The sequence below is a fragment of the Antrostomus carolinensis genome, unplaced genomic scaffold (genome assembly GCF_000700745.2).
Source record: "Antrostomus carolinensis isolate BGI_N321 unplaced genomic scaffold, ASM70074v2 scaffold23548, whole genome shotgun sequence".
NCBI lineage: Eukaryota > Metazoa > Chordata > Aves > Caprimulgiformes > Caprimulgidae > Antrostomus > Antrostomus carolinensis.
The window spans coordinates 35,810-53,633 of record NW_010333982.1 but is presented as its reverse complement, the minus strand read 5'-3'; the positions used below and the strand labels follow the sequence as shown (position 1 = coordinate 53,633).

Here is a 17,824-nt window from a genome sequence, read left to right as displayed (position 1 = left end):
AAAAGATCTAAGTGCAGTATGTAATGATTAAAGATCATTTTTGTTAAATTCAGCAATTCTTCTAGCGCACAATATGTTGCCAGGCAGGGGATCTGAATACAGGTGCTTATGCCTGAATCGTGTTTCCTGAGTTGGCAGATCTGCAAAGGCAGCATATTCATACCCAAAGAAAAGGAGCAACTCACATTGCTTTCAACTGATCCCTCTGGCCTTACATGGCAGTAGTGGATGCTACCAGTCATTTCTGCTCCTTCCAGCTAGAGGGACGGTTGGTCCAAGCTGCAGCTTTCGGGATAATAAAGAGATTAATTGTCTGGAGTCTCACTCTGCAATACCAAACCAGCAACACTTCAGAAGTGTTTATTCCACCACATTCAGTGGCGGAAAATATCTCCTACTTTATTTATGGGAATGGATAGTATTACTCTCGATAAAGGCAAGATGTTATTGTAGTGTATGTGCTTTTTTTTATACAGTCTATAGAATTGTCAATGTATCTTCACAAGCACTAAGTAAATTTTAAACTAAATGTTTTAAGAATTGATACCTTCAAGACAACTCTAAGAGACCAGCTGCAAAGGAAAATGGTTTGTCTTGAAATAAAAACAATTTAAAAAATCTGCTTCGCAGCAGCCTCCTCTTGGATGATAATTACTGAATTTAACAAGACGTCCCACAGAAAACTCTATGAAGGTATATTCCTTTACATTGTTTGTAGCTATTTGTGTTGCTCTAAATTTCTATCTGTGTTTTTTATACTTTTAGCACTTTTTCATGAGGGAGGCTAAACAGTAATTAAGAGGTGCAGGATGAAAAGATGGCACAATCAGTGCTGGTACCACCAGGACCTGACAGCTTCCGGTATTTCACAAGAGAATCACTTGCAGCTATTGAGCAACGTGTCAATGAAGAAAAAGCTAAAAAGTCCAAACAAGAACGCAAAGATGATGATGATGAAGATGGCCCAAAGCCAAATAGTGACTTGGAGGCAGGAAAGACGTTGCCATTTATTTACGGCGACATACCTCCAGGAATGGTGTCTGAGCCCTTGGAAGACCTGGACCCATATTATATCAATAAAAAAGTGAGTCTGTTGTATATTTCTGTAAGACTTTAAGAAGATTAAAATACAACAAACTCTCTCAAAGGCATAGCATTTCCAGTATTTTGGACCTGGTCTTTACATACAATACATTCCCTCAGCAGCTCATTTCATTGGCAGAAATCTCAATTGTAAGAATAGAAGTTAGTAATGAAAGTTTGTGGGACCTGGTCTGTAGGTAGAGATGCATTTAGGTTTATTTTAATATACCTGGCATTTTGCTAAAATTTGTAACTTTAAGCATTTTACACATGGGAGAATTGAAGAAGTAGCACAGGGGTTATCTTTAGATTTATTATTTTATTAATTGCTGTATTATAGATGTGAAAGGAGCAGATCTTCACTATGAAATTCATCTCAAAGGTAGATAGACACCTTCTCACTAGCTTTCTTCACTGTCATGGGGAAAGCCTAGGTTTCATTCTCTTGTTGCTGGGAAGGATAGGGAAGTATGTAAAGGTAATTTCTCGGGATATACCGAAGATCTTCCTCTTCCATTTTGTACTCTATAGAGGCATCATTTCTCTGACTTAGTCTAGGTGAAAAGTTTTTCATATCCAAATTTGTATTGGTCTATGACTTTTAACAAAGAGGAGGTGTTTAAAAGAGGGAAATAAATAAAGAGGACGTAGGAATTCCTCTTGGAATGTTGACAGAATGTTATGTAATTTAAAAATATTTTATAGAGAAGTTCATTTGAAAAAACAAACAAACATATTTTCTTTTTGTTTAAAGTAACAATAGCAACTGTTGTGGCCAAGCACAAGAGTGCTGAACTTTAGACCTTTGACCAGGTGGTGTTGGGTTTCCTCCAGAATTCCAGTCCCTCAGATTTTGGCATCATATGTATTGCACCATCATTATTCTACCAGTAAAGAAGAAACTACTGATTTTTAAAAAAATATTTTTCTGTCTTCATAATTTTTTTCTTATGCTTTCTTTTCTTTCCTGTGGAAATTAGCTAGTGAGTAAAAGGAAGTGAATTAAAGAAGGAAGAAAACCCCCAAGAATTTTAAGAGTCAAACTTGAAAATTCCTGCAGGAGTTAAGAGTATGCCTCATCACTAATATGTTGAAACAGTAACAATATAGGCATACTGTGATAAACTAAACAGAGAGAACAGCCTTAAAAAACCAAACCAGCTAAACTTTATATGTTCATTGCAGAATTTCTAAAACTCAATTCATGCTATGGAAGATCATGAGTTAAATTTGAAAATAAGGTTTTCAATTAAATATTCTGTTCTGTTCTCTTTACTCAAGTGATTTACCCTGTTGAAGTCTGAAAGTAAGGCAAATGGAATTTAGGTCAAAGTACTGATCCCTTTCCTTCCTTCTTTCCCAGTTCTGCAGTAGTAAAAATCTAAATAAGGTGCTGGAAGTCCTAAAGTTAGCACATGTATTACCATACTTTGAAAGCTAGAAAAGTAATTCTCCAATTAACTGTGAATATGCAGTAAAATCTGGCTGAATTGCTTGTTCCTGATTGAGAAATGCGTAGCAGTTGTCTTGATTTTATCAAAAGCGTAGTGATTTCTAGTGGGAGATGTAAGGCTCCAAACTATACACGCCTTGCAATCATAATTTCTCCTATTATTTTCCTTGGTGTTCATTGCATATCTTTGAACATCCTTGTTTAGGTCAGGCTTCATTGAAATTTTTTAATATGTGTTGGTGAGTAAGCATTGCACAATGGTGCCTCATCAGAGGTTTTGTCAGAGTAAAGGGAACAGAAAACATATGAAAAATGCTGATTTCAGGGCAGATTTTCTTGAGCTCCAGGAAGAATAGTAATAGAGTTGAAAAGCAATGGTAGCAAAATATGGCTGGAGAATCAATGAGTATCTGGGAATGCAAATATGTTCAGTCTGGAACAGCTGAAATTTATAATTTCAGGGCAGAGGGAGGCATTGTATTTTCAGGATTTCAGCTGCTGTATTTGGAACACCTGCTCAGAAAGCAGAGTATAATCTTTACAAATGGTGCCCTCTGATTCCAGCTGAGGCAGATCATGGCTGCTGGCAGTGCTCCAGGTTTGCATGGCTTCTGTTCCCTTTGGGTTTTTTAGGGCTGCCACAGTGCTAGCTAGATCCAGTTACCTTCAATAGACATGAACTTTCACCTATGTGTAGAAAGAAGAGCTGATAGAAATAGATAGGAATTTCCCCAAATGCATGGTAATCTAAATAATTTTAAAACTTACTGCATGTTGAATAAAGGCTTTATTCTTTATTTCCTAGGTTTTAAGAAAGCTATTACATTTATAATTTTTTTTTTTTAAAATGATAGTAATATGCATGCGTTATTGCTGAAACTTTAGAGAGATAGTGAAAATACATGGATTATTGAGTTCTGTATTAAGTCAAAGTAAAGCATGACAAGAAAAATAGAATTGCAGGTATGAAACTCACAAGAAAAGAGAAGTAATGTTATTCTTACAGTACAGCAAAAACTATGCAGTACATTAGTGTTATGTTGAAACAGTGGTTACTGAATGCTCTCAATTTCCTTATTTTCATGAAGATTACTCTTGAAATTTAGAACACTTTGTAGTACTATTGTCTTAGTACTTTGATATGATAATTAATGCTGGTTATTTGATTCAAGTAATGTGGATGCTTTAATGTCTTTCATTTTATTTAAAGTTACGTTCCTCAGTATATATGTTATAAGGTATAAAAAGTATACTAACTCTTCAAATATTATATACATTTGTACCTTACATACCTGTCTTTATTTTCTAGCTAGCAATATCAGGATTACTTATGATTTCTAAATAAACTTATTCAAATGTTTTAATGCAATTATATTTATAGTAATTTGGCTGAACTCTACTATGTGTGAACTGGACAAAGGGACTGTGATTCTGGAGGATGTAGAAATGGAAGAAGAGTTTGACCAAATGTGATTAATGATGAAATGAAAATGACTCCGGGTTTGAACTTGTAACTTGTTTGTAGCTTGGTATCTTTTAAGTGCTGTTTTTCATTCTGTTTCTTTTTCAGACCTTTATAGTATTGAATAAGGGGAAGGCAATATTCCGATTCAGTGCCACCTCTGCCCTGTACATGTTAACTCCTTTCAATCCTCTTAGAAAAATAGCTATTAAGATTTTGGTACATTCATATCCTTTTCAAGTGGTTAGTATAAAAGTGTAGAGAATGAGACGTTACTTAGTATTTAAAACATTCTCTGGCACATGTCCCAGGATCAATATGATCTATAGTGCTTTGTCCCTCTTCCCTCTACTATTTCTGTCTTTTGTTCTTTTTCTTATTCGCTTTTTACATTTGTGTTCATTGCTGGATCTTAATATAGTAATATCAGAAGCCAGACAACCAGTCATCGTCCTTTACAATTTCTTCCTGTGTCTTTTTTCTCCCCCACCTATTTTTTTTCCTTCCGTCATTTTTCCTGTAATCACCACATGTTTTTTTTCATCTTTTCCCCTCCTCCACATTTTTCAGAAGCTGCAGAAACCTTGCTTAAAATAATTTCAGTTCATCACTGACACTTCGTGTTAAAAATCAAATCTTTGATCCCAGGTTTTTGCTTGCATTAATATTTAGTGAAAATATGGTTTCTTTATTCCTTTTCATTTTCTATTCAGATCACAATTGCAGAAGGGTAGGTTGATAAAACAGCTTAGGTTTATTGTTTTATTATACTTTTCAGTCCTATATGTATCCTACCTGTCTATTTTATTTCTTGATCATTATTGTATTATGCACTCGTAATCCTGTAGATGTTTTAATTTCAGTCTTCCAGTATGTTGTGAGATTTCCACATTGCAGACAGAGATTTGCAAAGCTAAATTATCGTAATGAATTATCTTATTTTGTGTTTTTCAGTGTTTTGATAGCTGACTATAGTAGGCATTCCACTGCTCTGATCCCAAATGCTGATATAAGCAATGAGGGCATGGTCTTCAACAAGTCTGATTATTTAAGGAACAAATACAAATGTTTCCACACTTAAATTTTACAAGAGACTAACATAAGCACACTAAAAGTAGTTTTGTGTAGCATTACATATAGGGATCCTAAGATCATGCAGAATAAATCTTAAAGGGATTTTTTTTTTTTTTTCAATCTTGGTCTAATGGAAGTCTGATAATTACAATGGTTATGTGTTGGATGTTTTCAATGGCTAGCCTACAAATGACTTCAGAATCAATAATGACACTACATAGCCTCTTTTGTATTTGCTTGTTACAGGTGCCACTACAAATAATTATTTGTCAATTACATGACACTCCTTAGCATGTTCTAGAGTATTGTTCAATTACATGAAATAATAGAAGATCATGGACTGAGATGGTGGTGAAGAATATCAAATGTAAAAAATGTTAAAATGTAAAAAAACATTTAAAATTGTGGGAAGGTATATTCTAGTTATTTCTCCACTGATGAAAGAATAATGAGGATTTACAACTCTGAGAGGACATTTCATCAAAAAGGATTTTGAAAGCCTGTATAAGATACAGGCTTGTGAAACACTCTTATGACACATTATTTTTAATATTTTTTAAAATACCTTTCTTTCTCTTCTGCTCTGTTCACATACAAATTACATAGTGAGAAGCTGGATTCTGAATAAAGGATTTGAAATATATTTAATGAGCAGAAAACCCAAAGAATTGTTTAATGTAATGCCACAGTTTTTTGACGGTTCAGAAGGCAGAGCTATTTAGTGTTGCTTAAAGTTTTTTGGTTTTTTTTAATTAGGGTAGACATGCGAAGAAGACTTCATAAGGGAAACTCGCAGTACTTCCCCCGCCCCATTTTACTTGGATTTCTATTTAGGAGCACTGTGTGAACCTGCATTTTACTTACGAAAGCTAAAGCTCTCAAAATCAAGCATTCTGGTTTTGATGGTGCCATCATGTGGACATTTTGTGCATCATCTGTGTGGTTTTCATTTTGGTGTTTGTATTTTCATTTCTAAGCAGAATGTCATCAGTCCTGAGAGTGAAAGGTTGTAGATCCAGAGCAGTTCTGTTAAAATCAATTAAATTATTTGTGACATGGACCTGTTCTGGAATTATTTTTAGGTTTCTTTTTTTGAGAATATCATGTGTCTTCCCCTTCACCAATGTTTATGTTATAAAAGCTATATATAAAATAAAAAATATTTTTTCCCCTAAAATTTCCCTATGCTCTCTCCTACTATGTGATAACTACCTTTCTAGAATTAGATAACTAGAAGAAAAGTGAAGAAAATTGTTTTTTCACTGTTTCATATGCATGAAGTAAATGAGACTTCTCTAGATCATCCAAAACAAATGCTTCTTGTGTTATTCCACTAAATTAGAAGATACTACTTCAAACTTTCACGTTTTTATTCACAAGAAAAAATAATCTAAGGTCTTTTTAAAATTAAGGGTTGAGGGTTTTTTATATCTCTCAGATTTTGTAATTTTTAGTATGTGATTATTCTTTTGTAGATATAAAGCAGTAACTGTGGAAGCTTTAACATATTCAGGGCTTTCCCCTGAGTGTTAACAGAGCAGTGGGGGGATAAATAGCTCCTGATAGTGGAAATCTGCCAAAGCAATGTGTTATTTGATACTCTTTTTATGAGATTTTCTGGCTTACATTCCTTAACTCTTAACCTACATTATTCAGCATGCTTATCATGTGCACTATTTTGACCAACTGTGTATTTATGACCATGAGTAACCCTCCTGACTGGACAAAGAATGTAGAGTAAGTTAAATGGATTTTCTTTGAATAATATTCAGGAATCTGAAATAAACTGCTGTAAATTATTTTGTATTAGGATGGCATCCACTGGCAGCCACTACCTTGTTGGCATATCCTTTCAACAGCTATTCTGATGCTATTGTTTTCTGTGTAATATTAAATAGAGATCTTTTACAACACTTCCTCATTACAAGTTGTTCAATGTTCATCCACTGTTTGAAGTTCTAGATGGGGGATATTACAAGAGAAGCTAGTCTTACAACCATGCAAAAATGTGGATTATAAATGTTTTCCACTGCATTCTATGTTAGGTCTGTGCAAGGATGTGGGGAAATACACTCTTCATCTCTATTGCAATAACTGTTACAGATAAGGGGATCGTCTAGTGGATGGCTGTGTTCACCACAGTGCAGCTTTCCTTTACCAAAGACAATCTAACAATGGAAAGCTTGTATGAAAAATAAGCTAGGAAAAAAGTGTTTAAGTGATTGGCTAATCTTCCCATAGGAAAAGGTCCAATATGATGTCAACGACTTGGTGCCAGTATACAATTGGTGCATATTTTATGATAGTTCCAAAGCTGTAGACCACAGTGTAAAACACTGCTCTTCATGGTGCTTCATTTTTGCAATAGCATTTTATGCTTCTGCTTCTTCTTCATTCCTAACTGCTTTGGATGACACATACCACTTTTATCTTCAGTAATCAAAAGTGAAATCATAGGGCTATCAAAGTCAGGAGAGTCATTCTCATTTTGAGTTCAGTATTAAGTATTCAGGTTGTCTAGCATATAGTAAATATTTATGAACAAAGATAGCTAGCCTGAATATTTCTTCATGTCATTATACTGTGCTATTTAGATATACAACAGAAGTCCTCCTCATATGTTGAGTAAAGTTCTGCAGGAAAGAAATGTTTTAGTAATTGAACTGCAAAAATTCACATTGGAAGATGAGTTTCAGGTTGGCTCAAGTCTGAAAACTGGTTCAAGTCTTTTAAGCAGTTTAATTTGAATTCTTTTCCATTAAAGATATAAATGAAACTAAATTTCAAGGTTACATCATTTGGAGATAGAAGATTTAAATTACTCAGAATGCCAGAATTAAATATTTTTACTTTTTACATTTCAGCCACATTTTTAATTAAAAATTAGTAGCCGAATTTTATTGGCATTCATAAATATTTTTGGTTGTTCTTGAACAGGATTTTGCATCTGAAAACACTCGTTTCATTCCAGTACTATGCCTGTCTTGCTGAAGGTGAAGTACTGGACACACCTACTCTGAAAAAAGTTAATGAGGACAGATGAGAGTTGGCATATTGCCAGCTCATGGTACTAAGCAATATTTCAGCATAAAAATAACATTGAAGAAAGAATTGTTTTAGTCTGGAAGAAACTTCTAAAATCCTACCATACTCCATCTGTGTGTTTTGTTATAACATAGATTCAGGTTGGACATAAACATGCACCAATGGACATAAACCAATGCACCAGCTGGGAATTTTGCAACTGTCTCGTTTGTACAGATTATAGAATTTGAACTTAAGCTATGGATTGTCATTTATTCTTTTAATCATAATTTGATTCCTCCTTCCTTATGGTATAAATTCTGCATATGTTTAAAGTTGGTTGTAACTTCCATCAAATTCTTATGCCACTTAAAGAAAATGAGAATAAAGCAACTAGAGAGCATAAAGTGTAAAGGTAACACGGGTGTGTTTCTGTAAACTCTGTTTTGCATATTTTCCTCAGATACACATTCACTGGAATTTATACCTTTGAATCACTTATTAAAATTCTTGCAAGGGGGTTCTGTTTAGAAGATTTTACATTTCTTCGAGACCCATGGAACTGGCTTGATTTCACTGTCATTACATTTGCGTAAGTCTTCTACTTTTTTTTTAAAGAATAAAAAAAAATCTTTCCGATAGCATGAAATTAGTGACTAAAAATTGCCTCATATTTTGTCAGCCAGAACATTTGGAGCCTGGACTTCCTGCGGTTTCAATATGTTTCTTCTACCTCTTTTACACATTTTAGTATTTCTAACTAAGCACGTGCTGCAGAGGCCAGCATGGTGTGCCAGCCCGTTAGGACTGTGAATGCCATCAGCCTGAACTGTTCATATCCTGTCTCCTCTCTGCATACCAAAGTTAAAGGAATCCTTTTGACTTCCTGCTATAAGCTGACCAAATTAATTTTCAAACATCAAGTCAATGTAGTTCATTTTTATAAAACTTAATTTAATGGTCAGAAGCAGTTATAACACAGGCAACTTACAGTGAATGGTGAAAAGGTCTTGCTCAAAGACCCAAGCAAATAGGATAAGCTCTGCCTCAATTCTGAGTAACTGTGATTTAATCCTACAGGTATGTAACAGAATTTGTAAACCTAGGCAATGTTTCAGCTCTTCGAACTTTCAGAGTATTGAGAGCTTTGAAAACTATTTCTGTAATTCCAGGTAAGAAGTAGTTGGTGTAAGGTGTTAGGCCCCTCGTATCTCCAACTGTTATTTGTGTGCTGTCATTGTGTTTGTGTGTGAACTCCCCTATTACAGATATGTGACAGAGTTTGTGGACCTGGGCAATGTCTCAGCGTTGAGAACATTCAGAGTTCTCCGAGCTTTGAAAACAATATCAGTCATTCCAGGTGAGAGCTAGGTTAAACACTGAGGCTGACTTTTGTTCCACAGAGGCTGTACTCACGTTTTTAAAGCATAAGCCTTGTTTGCTACACATTGTTAACAAAATTAAAAAGCAGGAATCAAGACATGTAATTTTATTTAAATTGATTCTTGCTTTTGTTATATTAGTTGAATTTTCTTTTAAAAAAAATCAGCCTTTGAGTTTAACAAATTCTTGCATGAGATATTTGCAGTAAACAGCCTATGTGATTTGCATCTTATGACATCAAGCTTTCCTTTACATGTTTTAAATATAAGTTATTTTTAAGCTTTCATACTGATGCAAATTTTATCATTTATTGCAGGCACTTGATGTAGCAACTTAATTCAGTTTTAAGTCACGTATAAAAAAATTCAACTTTAAAGGATAGCATGGGCCATGCATGGGGTATTGTTTTAAAGATGTCTTTCTTCTCCAAACCATCACCCCTGTTATATAGTAAGAAGATTATTACAAGAATATCATTCAAATATGTACTTATAATGGGTTTACTAATGCAGAATATGTTTTAAAAGGTTCATATAAGAAAGGTTTGGGCAAGAAGCATCAGCAAAAGCAAATGATGCTTTTCTGTGTAGGGTTGATATATAGCATGAATAATAAAATCACTTCTTTTGGCATAAACAATGTGTTTGGTATTTTCTACTTTTTATTTCTGTACACTATAAAATAAACATAAACTTACAGCTTTTCATTCATCTTCACAAGTAATCAGGCTTTTCATTAAAATTACTTTATCACAAATATTAGACTCAGTTGTCATTTTGCATGAACTCTTTATCTTGTCAGGAAAAATCACATGATTTTTTGGTGTGTTTAGTATCTGTTTAACATCATAATAAAAATCTTTTCCCTTTTCAGGCTTGAAGACTATCGTGGGAGCCCTAATTCAGTCTGTGAAGAAACTCTCAGATGTTATGATCCTGACTGTGTTTTGTCTGAGTGTATTTGCACTAATAGGGCTGCAGCTGTTCATGGGCAACTTGAGGAATAAATGCCTGCAGTGGCCTCCAGACAATTCTACTTTTGAAACAACTGTTATTTCCTACTTTAATAGCTCTATAGGTGAAAATGGTACATTTATTAATACTACAATGACAACATTTAACTGGGATGAATACATCGAAGACAGAAGTAAGAGTTAATAATATCATTGATTTTCTGGATTTTCTTTGAACAGCTACAAAGTGTCTTTCCATTGCAAATAAAATGGTGTAATCTGGCCAAGAAATATAAAAGTCCTTATCTGGTGTAGTAAATGAAATAACGGTCATAACGTAGTTTAACATATGCACGATATTATACTGTGTACCAAAATATCTTTTTTAGCTTTCACTGAATATGACTTTGAGAGTAAATCTGCATTGTAGCACAAAGCAGAAATTTCCATGCTAGCTTCAAGCCTCCTGAAATAGTGTGACAGGCCTAATATGGGATCTGAAATAATATAGCTACATTAGTGCAAGATAATGCCCTATATCATAAATCCAGATTTTAATGTCAGTTAGCTCATGAATCCTGCCATAGCATGTAAATGCAACTGCATTGTTTCTTCTGGAACTTGGTTACTCTTTGCCCATTTGCAGTCACTTGCAAAGCACAGATGTGCCTTTATGGGAGTACTGTTAGTTTATCCCATGCTTCTTATTCTAGTAATATAAGAGCTAGATGCCATAATATGTATTTTTTAATTTGTCTTATCTGTGGAAAATCAAAAAATTAGCATTTTGGCCTCCTTTATACCTCATAAACCAGTATTTCCACCATTTTATGCAGTTTATGTCACTACTATGTTAACAAAAATTATTTTAAAATTCAGATAGAACAAATCTGAACATCTCTGTAGTAGAAAGCTATTCTATCTTTCATAAAGGTAAATAGCTTCAGTGTCTCCAATTTAGCTATTCAGTCTCTCCTATTTATTTTAGTGTATTTAGTTTTTTAACTTTGTAATTAGGCATAATCTTAGGGTTGGTTTTTTTTTTCTGAAGTCTGTATAAATGTTGTAACTGATGCCTGTATCACTGAAAGTTAGGAAACCTAAGTTTAACAGCTAAATGCTTTTGGATCCAAGTCTTATTGCCTTATAATCTTATAATAGACTTATTGTCTCAGCATGCTTGTGGTATCATAGAAATGTCATCTTGGAGAAGATTTTGGATTATAACCTATTCTCAAAAACATCTGAAAAACAGATTCCATTCCATTCCCCTTAAGCTGCTTCTGGTACTACATCACAAATAGAAAATTTTTTTTCTAAATATCTGACATAAATTTTCCCAAGTTCAGATTGAATATATTACTACTTCTCCCATGGATTTAGAAGTAAGATAATCATAGACTATTTCATATTAGTCTTTCGATATTTTAAAACTCTTTTCCCCTTTATTTCTGGTCTTTTCTAAACCAAGCAAGCCTATTTTCTGTTTTACATCTTTTGCATTTTCTATAACTATTCTAACATTTTTTGCTTTTTTTTTTTCCCATTAGTCTGGGATTTTGGGTTTTTTCTTTTGTTGTTTCGGGGGTTTTTTTGTTTTTGTTTGGGTTTTTCTTTTTTAATGAGATGCTCAAATGTGCTACTTAGTCTTCTCATAAAGGTACAAATCAGAAGTATTTACCTCATGTGACATATATGCAGCATTCCTATTAACACATCTCAAAATTACATCAATTTTATATCAGCACTGTGTTGTTGACAGTCAACTTCCAATTCATGACAGACACTGCACCTTTTTGTACAGTGGTGGCTGTGGCCAGATCCTGTCTATTCTGTATTTACATATTTGATTTTGCCTTGTCAACTGTTGCATTTTCCAATTGCTTTTGGACCACCTTGTCAATTTGTAAAGGTCATTCTAAATTTCAATGATCTTCTCTCCTAGCTTGATCTCTTCAGAATACTTGATGCATTTTTTTTCTATTATTTCATGTCTTGAATTAGTAATAAAACTTGTTATGAAAACCATGTATAGCATACATTCCTGGAGGATCTTCAGAAAGATGCCCTTATGAATGAATTGACATCGGGCCACTGGCAACTGCTCTCAGAATCTTTTTTCTAGTATTTTGTGATGATTCCACACAGAACATATCTCCTTTATTTGCATAGGAAAATGTCATTATTAAGTTGGCAGGAGATGGGAATAGTTTTATATATGGCATATTGTTTATAAAATCATATCGACTATTTTTATTACTTTATCATTATCATCTTTGTATTGAAAAAAATATTATTTAAATGTTTCCCAAAATATGGGAAAATTGGTCGAGAATTGAGCTCACTGGATAGTTTAACAGGATCTTCTGCTTACCAGAGGAGCTATGCCACGTAAGAATGTGAATTAGGCCCACAGACAATTTGGAGAATCCAGCTTGATGCCTATCTGCACCTTTGAACTTTTCCAGGTTTTAAAATAGGGGTTAGATCTCTTGCAGGGCATGACTATGTGAGCACCAGAATCCACTGTTTTCTTATCTGAGAATAGATTGCAGATGCACAAGTTATGCACACAATCTATCTCTCTCTCTTTAAAATAAACAGACTTTATGCTGTTTCTATTGTATACTGGTGGTGACAGAGTAGAAGCAGTCAATAGGAACTGGTTGCAATTCCCTGTTTGTCTCTTTAGCATTAGCCCTCAGTTCATGCCAGCTAAGCTAGTCCATGCCAGCTGGCAGTAAATCTCAAGGAACCATCTGCTTCCTGGGAACAGCCAGAATGTACCTAATTTGGGCACCTTTAGCTTAATGTGCCACCTGACCCAAAAATCTGCACTAGAGATTCCCATTTTGCGATAAGAATCCCAAACTAGGAATTGATAGCAAATTGGTTTTCCCTTTCTGCCTTAAAGCAGAACAAAGGGGAGGGGGAAAGAATGTGCCAAGGACTTTTGAGACTTCTATCTCTTTAAGCTATATTTTACCTAATTTTGATAATTAGCCTATTAACAAAATACATATAGATATTTCAAGTACATTTCTCTGCTATAGAATTTTGTGTAGTTATTTTTTGTAATGTACAATAAAAGCTTGGTTTCTCCCTCAGCTGCTCAAGTCAAGATCCAGCAATTTCTTGTGCATGTTATGATGTGTTTCCATGCTGCAAAAATCTCATTACTTTTTCAAGTAATATTTGGATACTAGTATGTAAGAAAAAATTATAAATCATTAACACTAAATTGTATATATCAAAATGCATGAACAAAGGCACAGAATCACCCTTATCCTTTGTCTTGTTTTCCTGGTATTTGTTCACTCATTTGCTGATATACACAATTTGATAATCCACCCATTGTTATCTTGTTCATTTGGGTAGGTTACTGAGAATTAGCTGTACTACTACCTTTCTATTTTCTAAAGAAAGGCCAACTTCAAGACTCTGTAGAAGGTCATTTTCCTGTCAAAACAGTATTTTCTATGCTTTTTTCATTCCCAATATTTATGTATTGCAGTTAAACTGTTCGTTGGCTCTGCTTATTTCTTTAAAGCATAAAAGTCTTATACCATTGCTCAGTTTCCATTAGGTATAAATGGTGTCTTTCTCATCACCTTTTTATTTTTATTTTTTTTTAAACAGATCATTTCTACTTCTTGGAAGGACAAAATGATGCTCTACTCTGTGGCAATAGCTCAGATGCAGGGTAAGAAAACAGTCATCATTTTTCATCATGCATCCACAGGAAATAATTAGCTACTTAGAATAGCTCAGGTGGTCAGCTTTAGTATCAACTGTACTGTAGATTTTCAAATTACCAATGTTTTGCAATTGATACTATACATAAATATAACCATCTATGTGATTTGAGTTTACACAGTTTACACTTTCTTCAGCATCTAAGGCTAATTTTGTAAAGGTAACCACATGAATGCTATGTGCATAAATGTTACTGCCAGCTTGCTGACAACTGTTTGTCATCAGCCATGCTAGTTGACATTCTTCTCTTGTCCTGGGGGAGATATATTGATATGACAAATTGTGGGGAAGGGTAGATTACTATTAGTTATATTATTAAAGCATTGAAATGTCATTAGCATATGGAATTAAAAATTGAAAACCATTAAGATAAATATTTTTTTATCTTAGGTATGTAGAATAAAATTTTACGTGTTCATAATTTCATTAGCAACTAGTACTCCTGAACAATTTTGTTATTTACTATAGCTTATCGTAATTTAGAGTAGTTGTTAAAAATAGCATTTCCTCTTCTTTTGTAGTCAATGTCCAGAAGGATATATATGTGTGAAAGCTGGTAGAAACCCCAACTATGGCTACACAAGTTTTGATACATTCAGTTGGGCATTCTTGTCACTGTTTCGATTGATGACTCAGGACTTTTGGGAGAATCTTTACCAGCTGGTGAGGACTTATTAAACAGCACCATCACCAATACCATTACTACATAGTACTTGCGTAGTTATTCTCATTCACATGTCCCTAAGGCTTTTGGGACAGAAATCATCTTTTCTTTCATATATGTAAGCTGTCTAAAACAATAGAGGCTTGTTCATTGTTTAGGTTCCCATGTGCTACTCAAATACATAATAAGAAATAGCTGCTATTTTATTAAGGTGGCTAAGCATTATTGGGTTTTTTTCACAAATGAGTAAATTAACTTCATTTGTTAAAGCTTCTTGCCCAAACATGCTGTAAATAGATGTCAGTTAAAGTGATTTGCAGTCTAGTACAAATATGTTGTCTTTGAAAAGGTTACATCTTGTCCCTGAAGTACACATATCCTTAACCTGAAGGCCAGTGATGTTGTGCAGCATGACATTTTGTATTCTGCACTGTCTTCGTGGCATTGTATTTTGGGACTGATGAGACAAGAAGGTAAGATGCTAGTTAGTGGCTCCACAACTGTTAGATTTAAAGGCTGTAATATAGACCTATAGTAGGGGCAGCAACTGGTACTACAGATTCTCGTTGGTAGAAGTTTTGAAGTATTCAAGCTACAGAATATTATTTACTTTGACCATAGTAGACACAAAACTTGGATTTTTGCACATGTAGCCAGGATATAATAATATTTGTATATGGAAAAAGTAACTAAATAATATTGTGCTAACACAAAGCAATCTCATAATGTATTTCTAGATTATCACACAGATGCAACCATATTATGCAACAGTATTTCAAAGTCTGCTAAAAATGTGTAATTTTTTTATTATTTTTTTTTTTCCCCCAGACACTACGTGCTGCTGGGAAGACATACATGATATTTTTTGTTTTGGTCATTTTCCTGGGTTCTTTCTACCTGATTAACTTGATCTTGGCTGTGGTTGCCATGGCCTATGAGGAACAGAACCAAGCAACCATGGAAGAAGCAGAACAGAAAGAAGCAGAATTTCAGCAAATGCTGGAACAACTGAAAAAGCAACAGGAAGAAGCTCAGGTATCCCTGTAAAGTAGAATTCCTTCTTCCATTCGTGATTGTGATTGGATGCTTCATGTCCACATACTTTTACTCGCCTACTTCTAACAATGTATTACCTCCAATCTTATAAATTCTTTCATTTTGCAAACAATCTTTAATGTTTTCCATTGCACTGTTTCTGCTGGCTTCAGTATAACTGTTAATTTGTGACAAAAATGATAACCAATAAGCTAAAATACTGGATTCTCAAATTGGAGATGGAAATTAACTTATACTGAGCACTTGAATAAGTTTCCCAGAGTGCTGGTGGAATCACCATCCTTGGAGATAATCAAAAGGTGTCTGGTCATGGTCTGGGGCAACCTGCTTAAGGTGACCCTGTCTGTGCTGGGGAGTTGGACCCCAGAGGTTCCTTTCCAACCTCAACTATTCTATGATTCTGTGAAATGGAGATGGAGAAGTGGGGAAAAAAAACCCACAGGAATTCTGCTTATTTTAAGTAACAGAAGCAAAACTGTTGTGGGTCATGTGGGAGAAATATTTTGCTTCAGCAAGATTTGGCTTTTTTTACTCCTTCCCCAACTCACACACCAGAAAGTCAGTGTTCCAGTTTTAAAGAAAAATAGAAGAAAATTGGAGAAACTGGAGAAAACTCTCCTGTGGTACAGACATCATGATTACATACTGCTTTGAAATTCCTTTTCATTTTTTGAAGACTCTGAAATCTTTAATAGTATAATTGATATTGGCATGTGGCCATATACAGCAAAAGTTGAATTATGTCTTCCATGTAAACACATGTCTAAAGTTAGTGATAGCAGTTTTCTGGCTCATTGGTTAGTTGGTTGTGGGAGTTTTTTACCAAAACTTATAAATAAATGTTAATAAAATCCTCCACAATTGTTTGAAACTTCAAACAGCAAGTCTCTCATAACCTGCAATTTAACTAAAATCTCTGATTATGATTTGCAAAACTGAGATAAACAATGTTACATCAGATCCTTAATAGACTAGAGAGTGTTCAAAATACAGCAAAATGGTGTAAGAAAGTGTTGCTTCCTGTTAACAGTGATTTTTCCTGTTGTTTGAGCCTTAATTCCTTACTTTTAAATAGTATTTCAGATGAAAAATTCATTGCAACATATTGCTCCAGTTTAAAATAGATGCTTGTTAACTTGGTTCTTTGACAGCACAATTTTCCCTTGGGCTGCTCTAACTCCTGGTTTATGGAGCAATGGTAAATTATGGTTCCTGTGGTATTTCACAAATTATACTTCTTATGATATGCTGGGTTCAGTGAAGTGGGATCATTGCTTTTATTTTAAAATCATTATTTTTTTAAGAATGTCAATAAATTTAAAATAGTGACTGGTGTGTGTTTGTCTAAATGTTGTAAATTGCATATGTGCTTGTATGTATAGGCAGCAGCAGCAGCTGCAGCAGCTGACTCAAGAGATTATAGTGGAGTAGGTGGAATAGGTGGATTCTCCGAAAGTTCTTCTGAGGCATCAAAACTGAGCTCAAAGAGTGCTAAAGAGAGGAGGAATAGAAGAAAGAAAAAAAAGCAGAAAGAACAATCTGAAGGCGAGGAGAAGGATGGGGAAGAATTTCATAAATCTGAATCGGAGGACAGCATCAAAAGGAAAGGTTTCCGATTTTCCATTGAAGGGAATAGACTGACATATGAAAAGAGATTCTCTTCCCCACACCAGGTACCATAATATTATTACCTCTTAAACACCTTTGCTGTCTACTCATCATATAAACAAAACCCTGGAAAGTAGTTGGGTCAGTTCTTGCAAAAGATACCACACGTTCTTTAATATCTTAAATCAAAATATGACCATGTTAATACTTGCAGCCAAAGATGAAACTGTAGGAATCTGAATTTTTTTTATTCTGAATCAATGTGTGAAAAATTGAAATAATGTGTATTTCAAGTTTCTTAATAAAAAC

The 17,824-nt window shown here is 34.3% G+C and overlaps 1 protein-coding gene across 1 annotated transcript in view; it reads left to right on the top strand.

Moving 5' to 3' along the window:
* Nucleotides 1-817: 817 nt before the first annotated feature.
* Nucleotides 818-17,824, top strand: part of LOC104529693 (sodium channel protein type 2 subunit alpha) — a gene marked incomplete at its 3' end in the record, with an annotated part of 52,810 nt that continues 35,803 nt past the window's right edge. Inside the window, exons 1-10 of the mRNA XM_010174069.2 lie at nt 818-1,084; nt 4,107-4,225; nt 6,720-6,809; nt 8,560-8,688; nt 9,365-9,456; nt 10,353-10,625; nt 14,071-14,134; nt 14,709-14,850; nt 15,680-15,886; nt 17,290-17,580. Coding sequence (XP_010172371.2) covers nt 818-1,084; nt 4,107-4,225; nt 6,720-6,809; nt 8,560-8,688; nt 9,365-9,456; nt 10,353-10,625; nt 14,071-14,134; nt 14,709-14,850; nt 15,680-15,886; nt 17,290-17,580 — 1,674 coding nt within the window. The remainder of the gene's footprint in view (nt 1,085-4,106; nt 4,226-6,719; nt 6,810-8,559; nt 8,689-9,364; nt 9,457-10,352; nt 10,626-14,070; nt 14,135-14,708; nt 14,851-15,679; nt 15,887-17,289; nt 17,581-17,824) is intronic.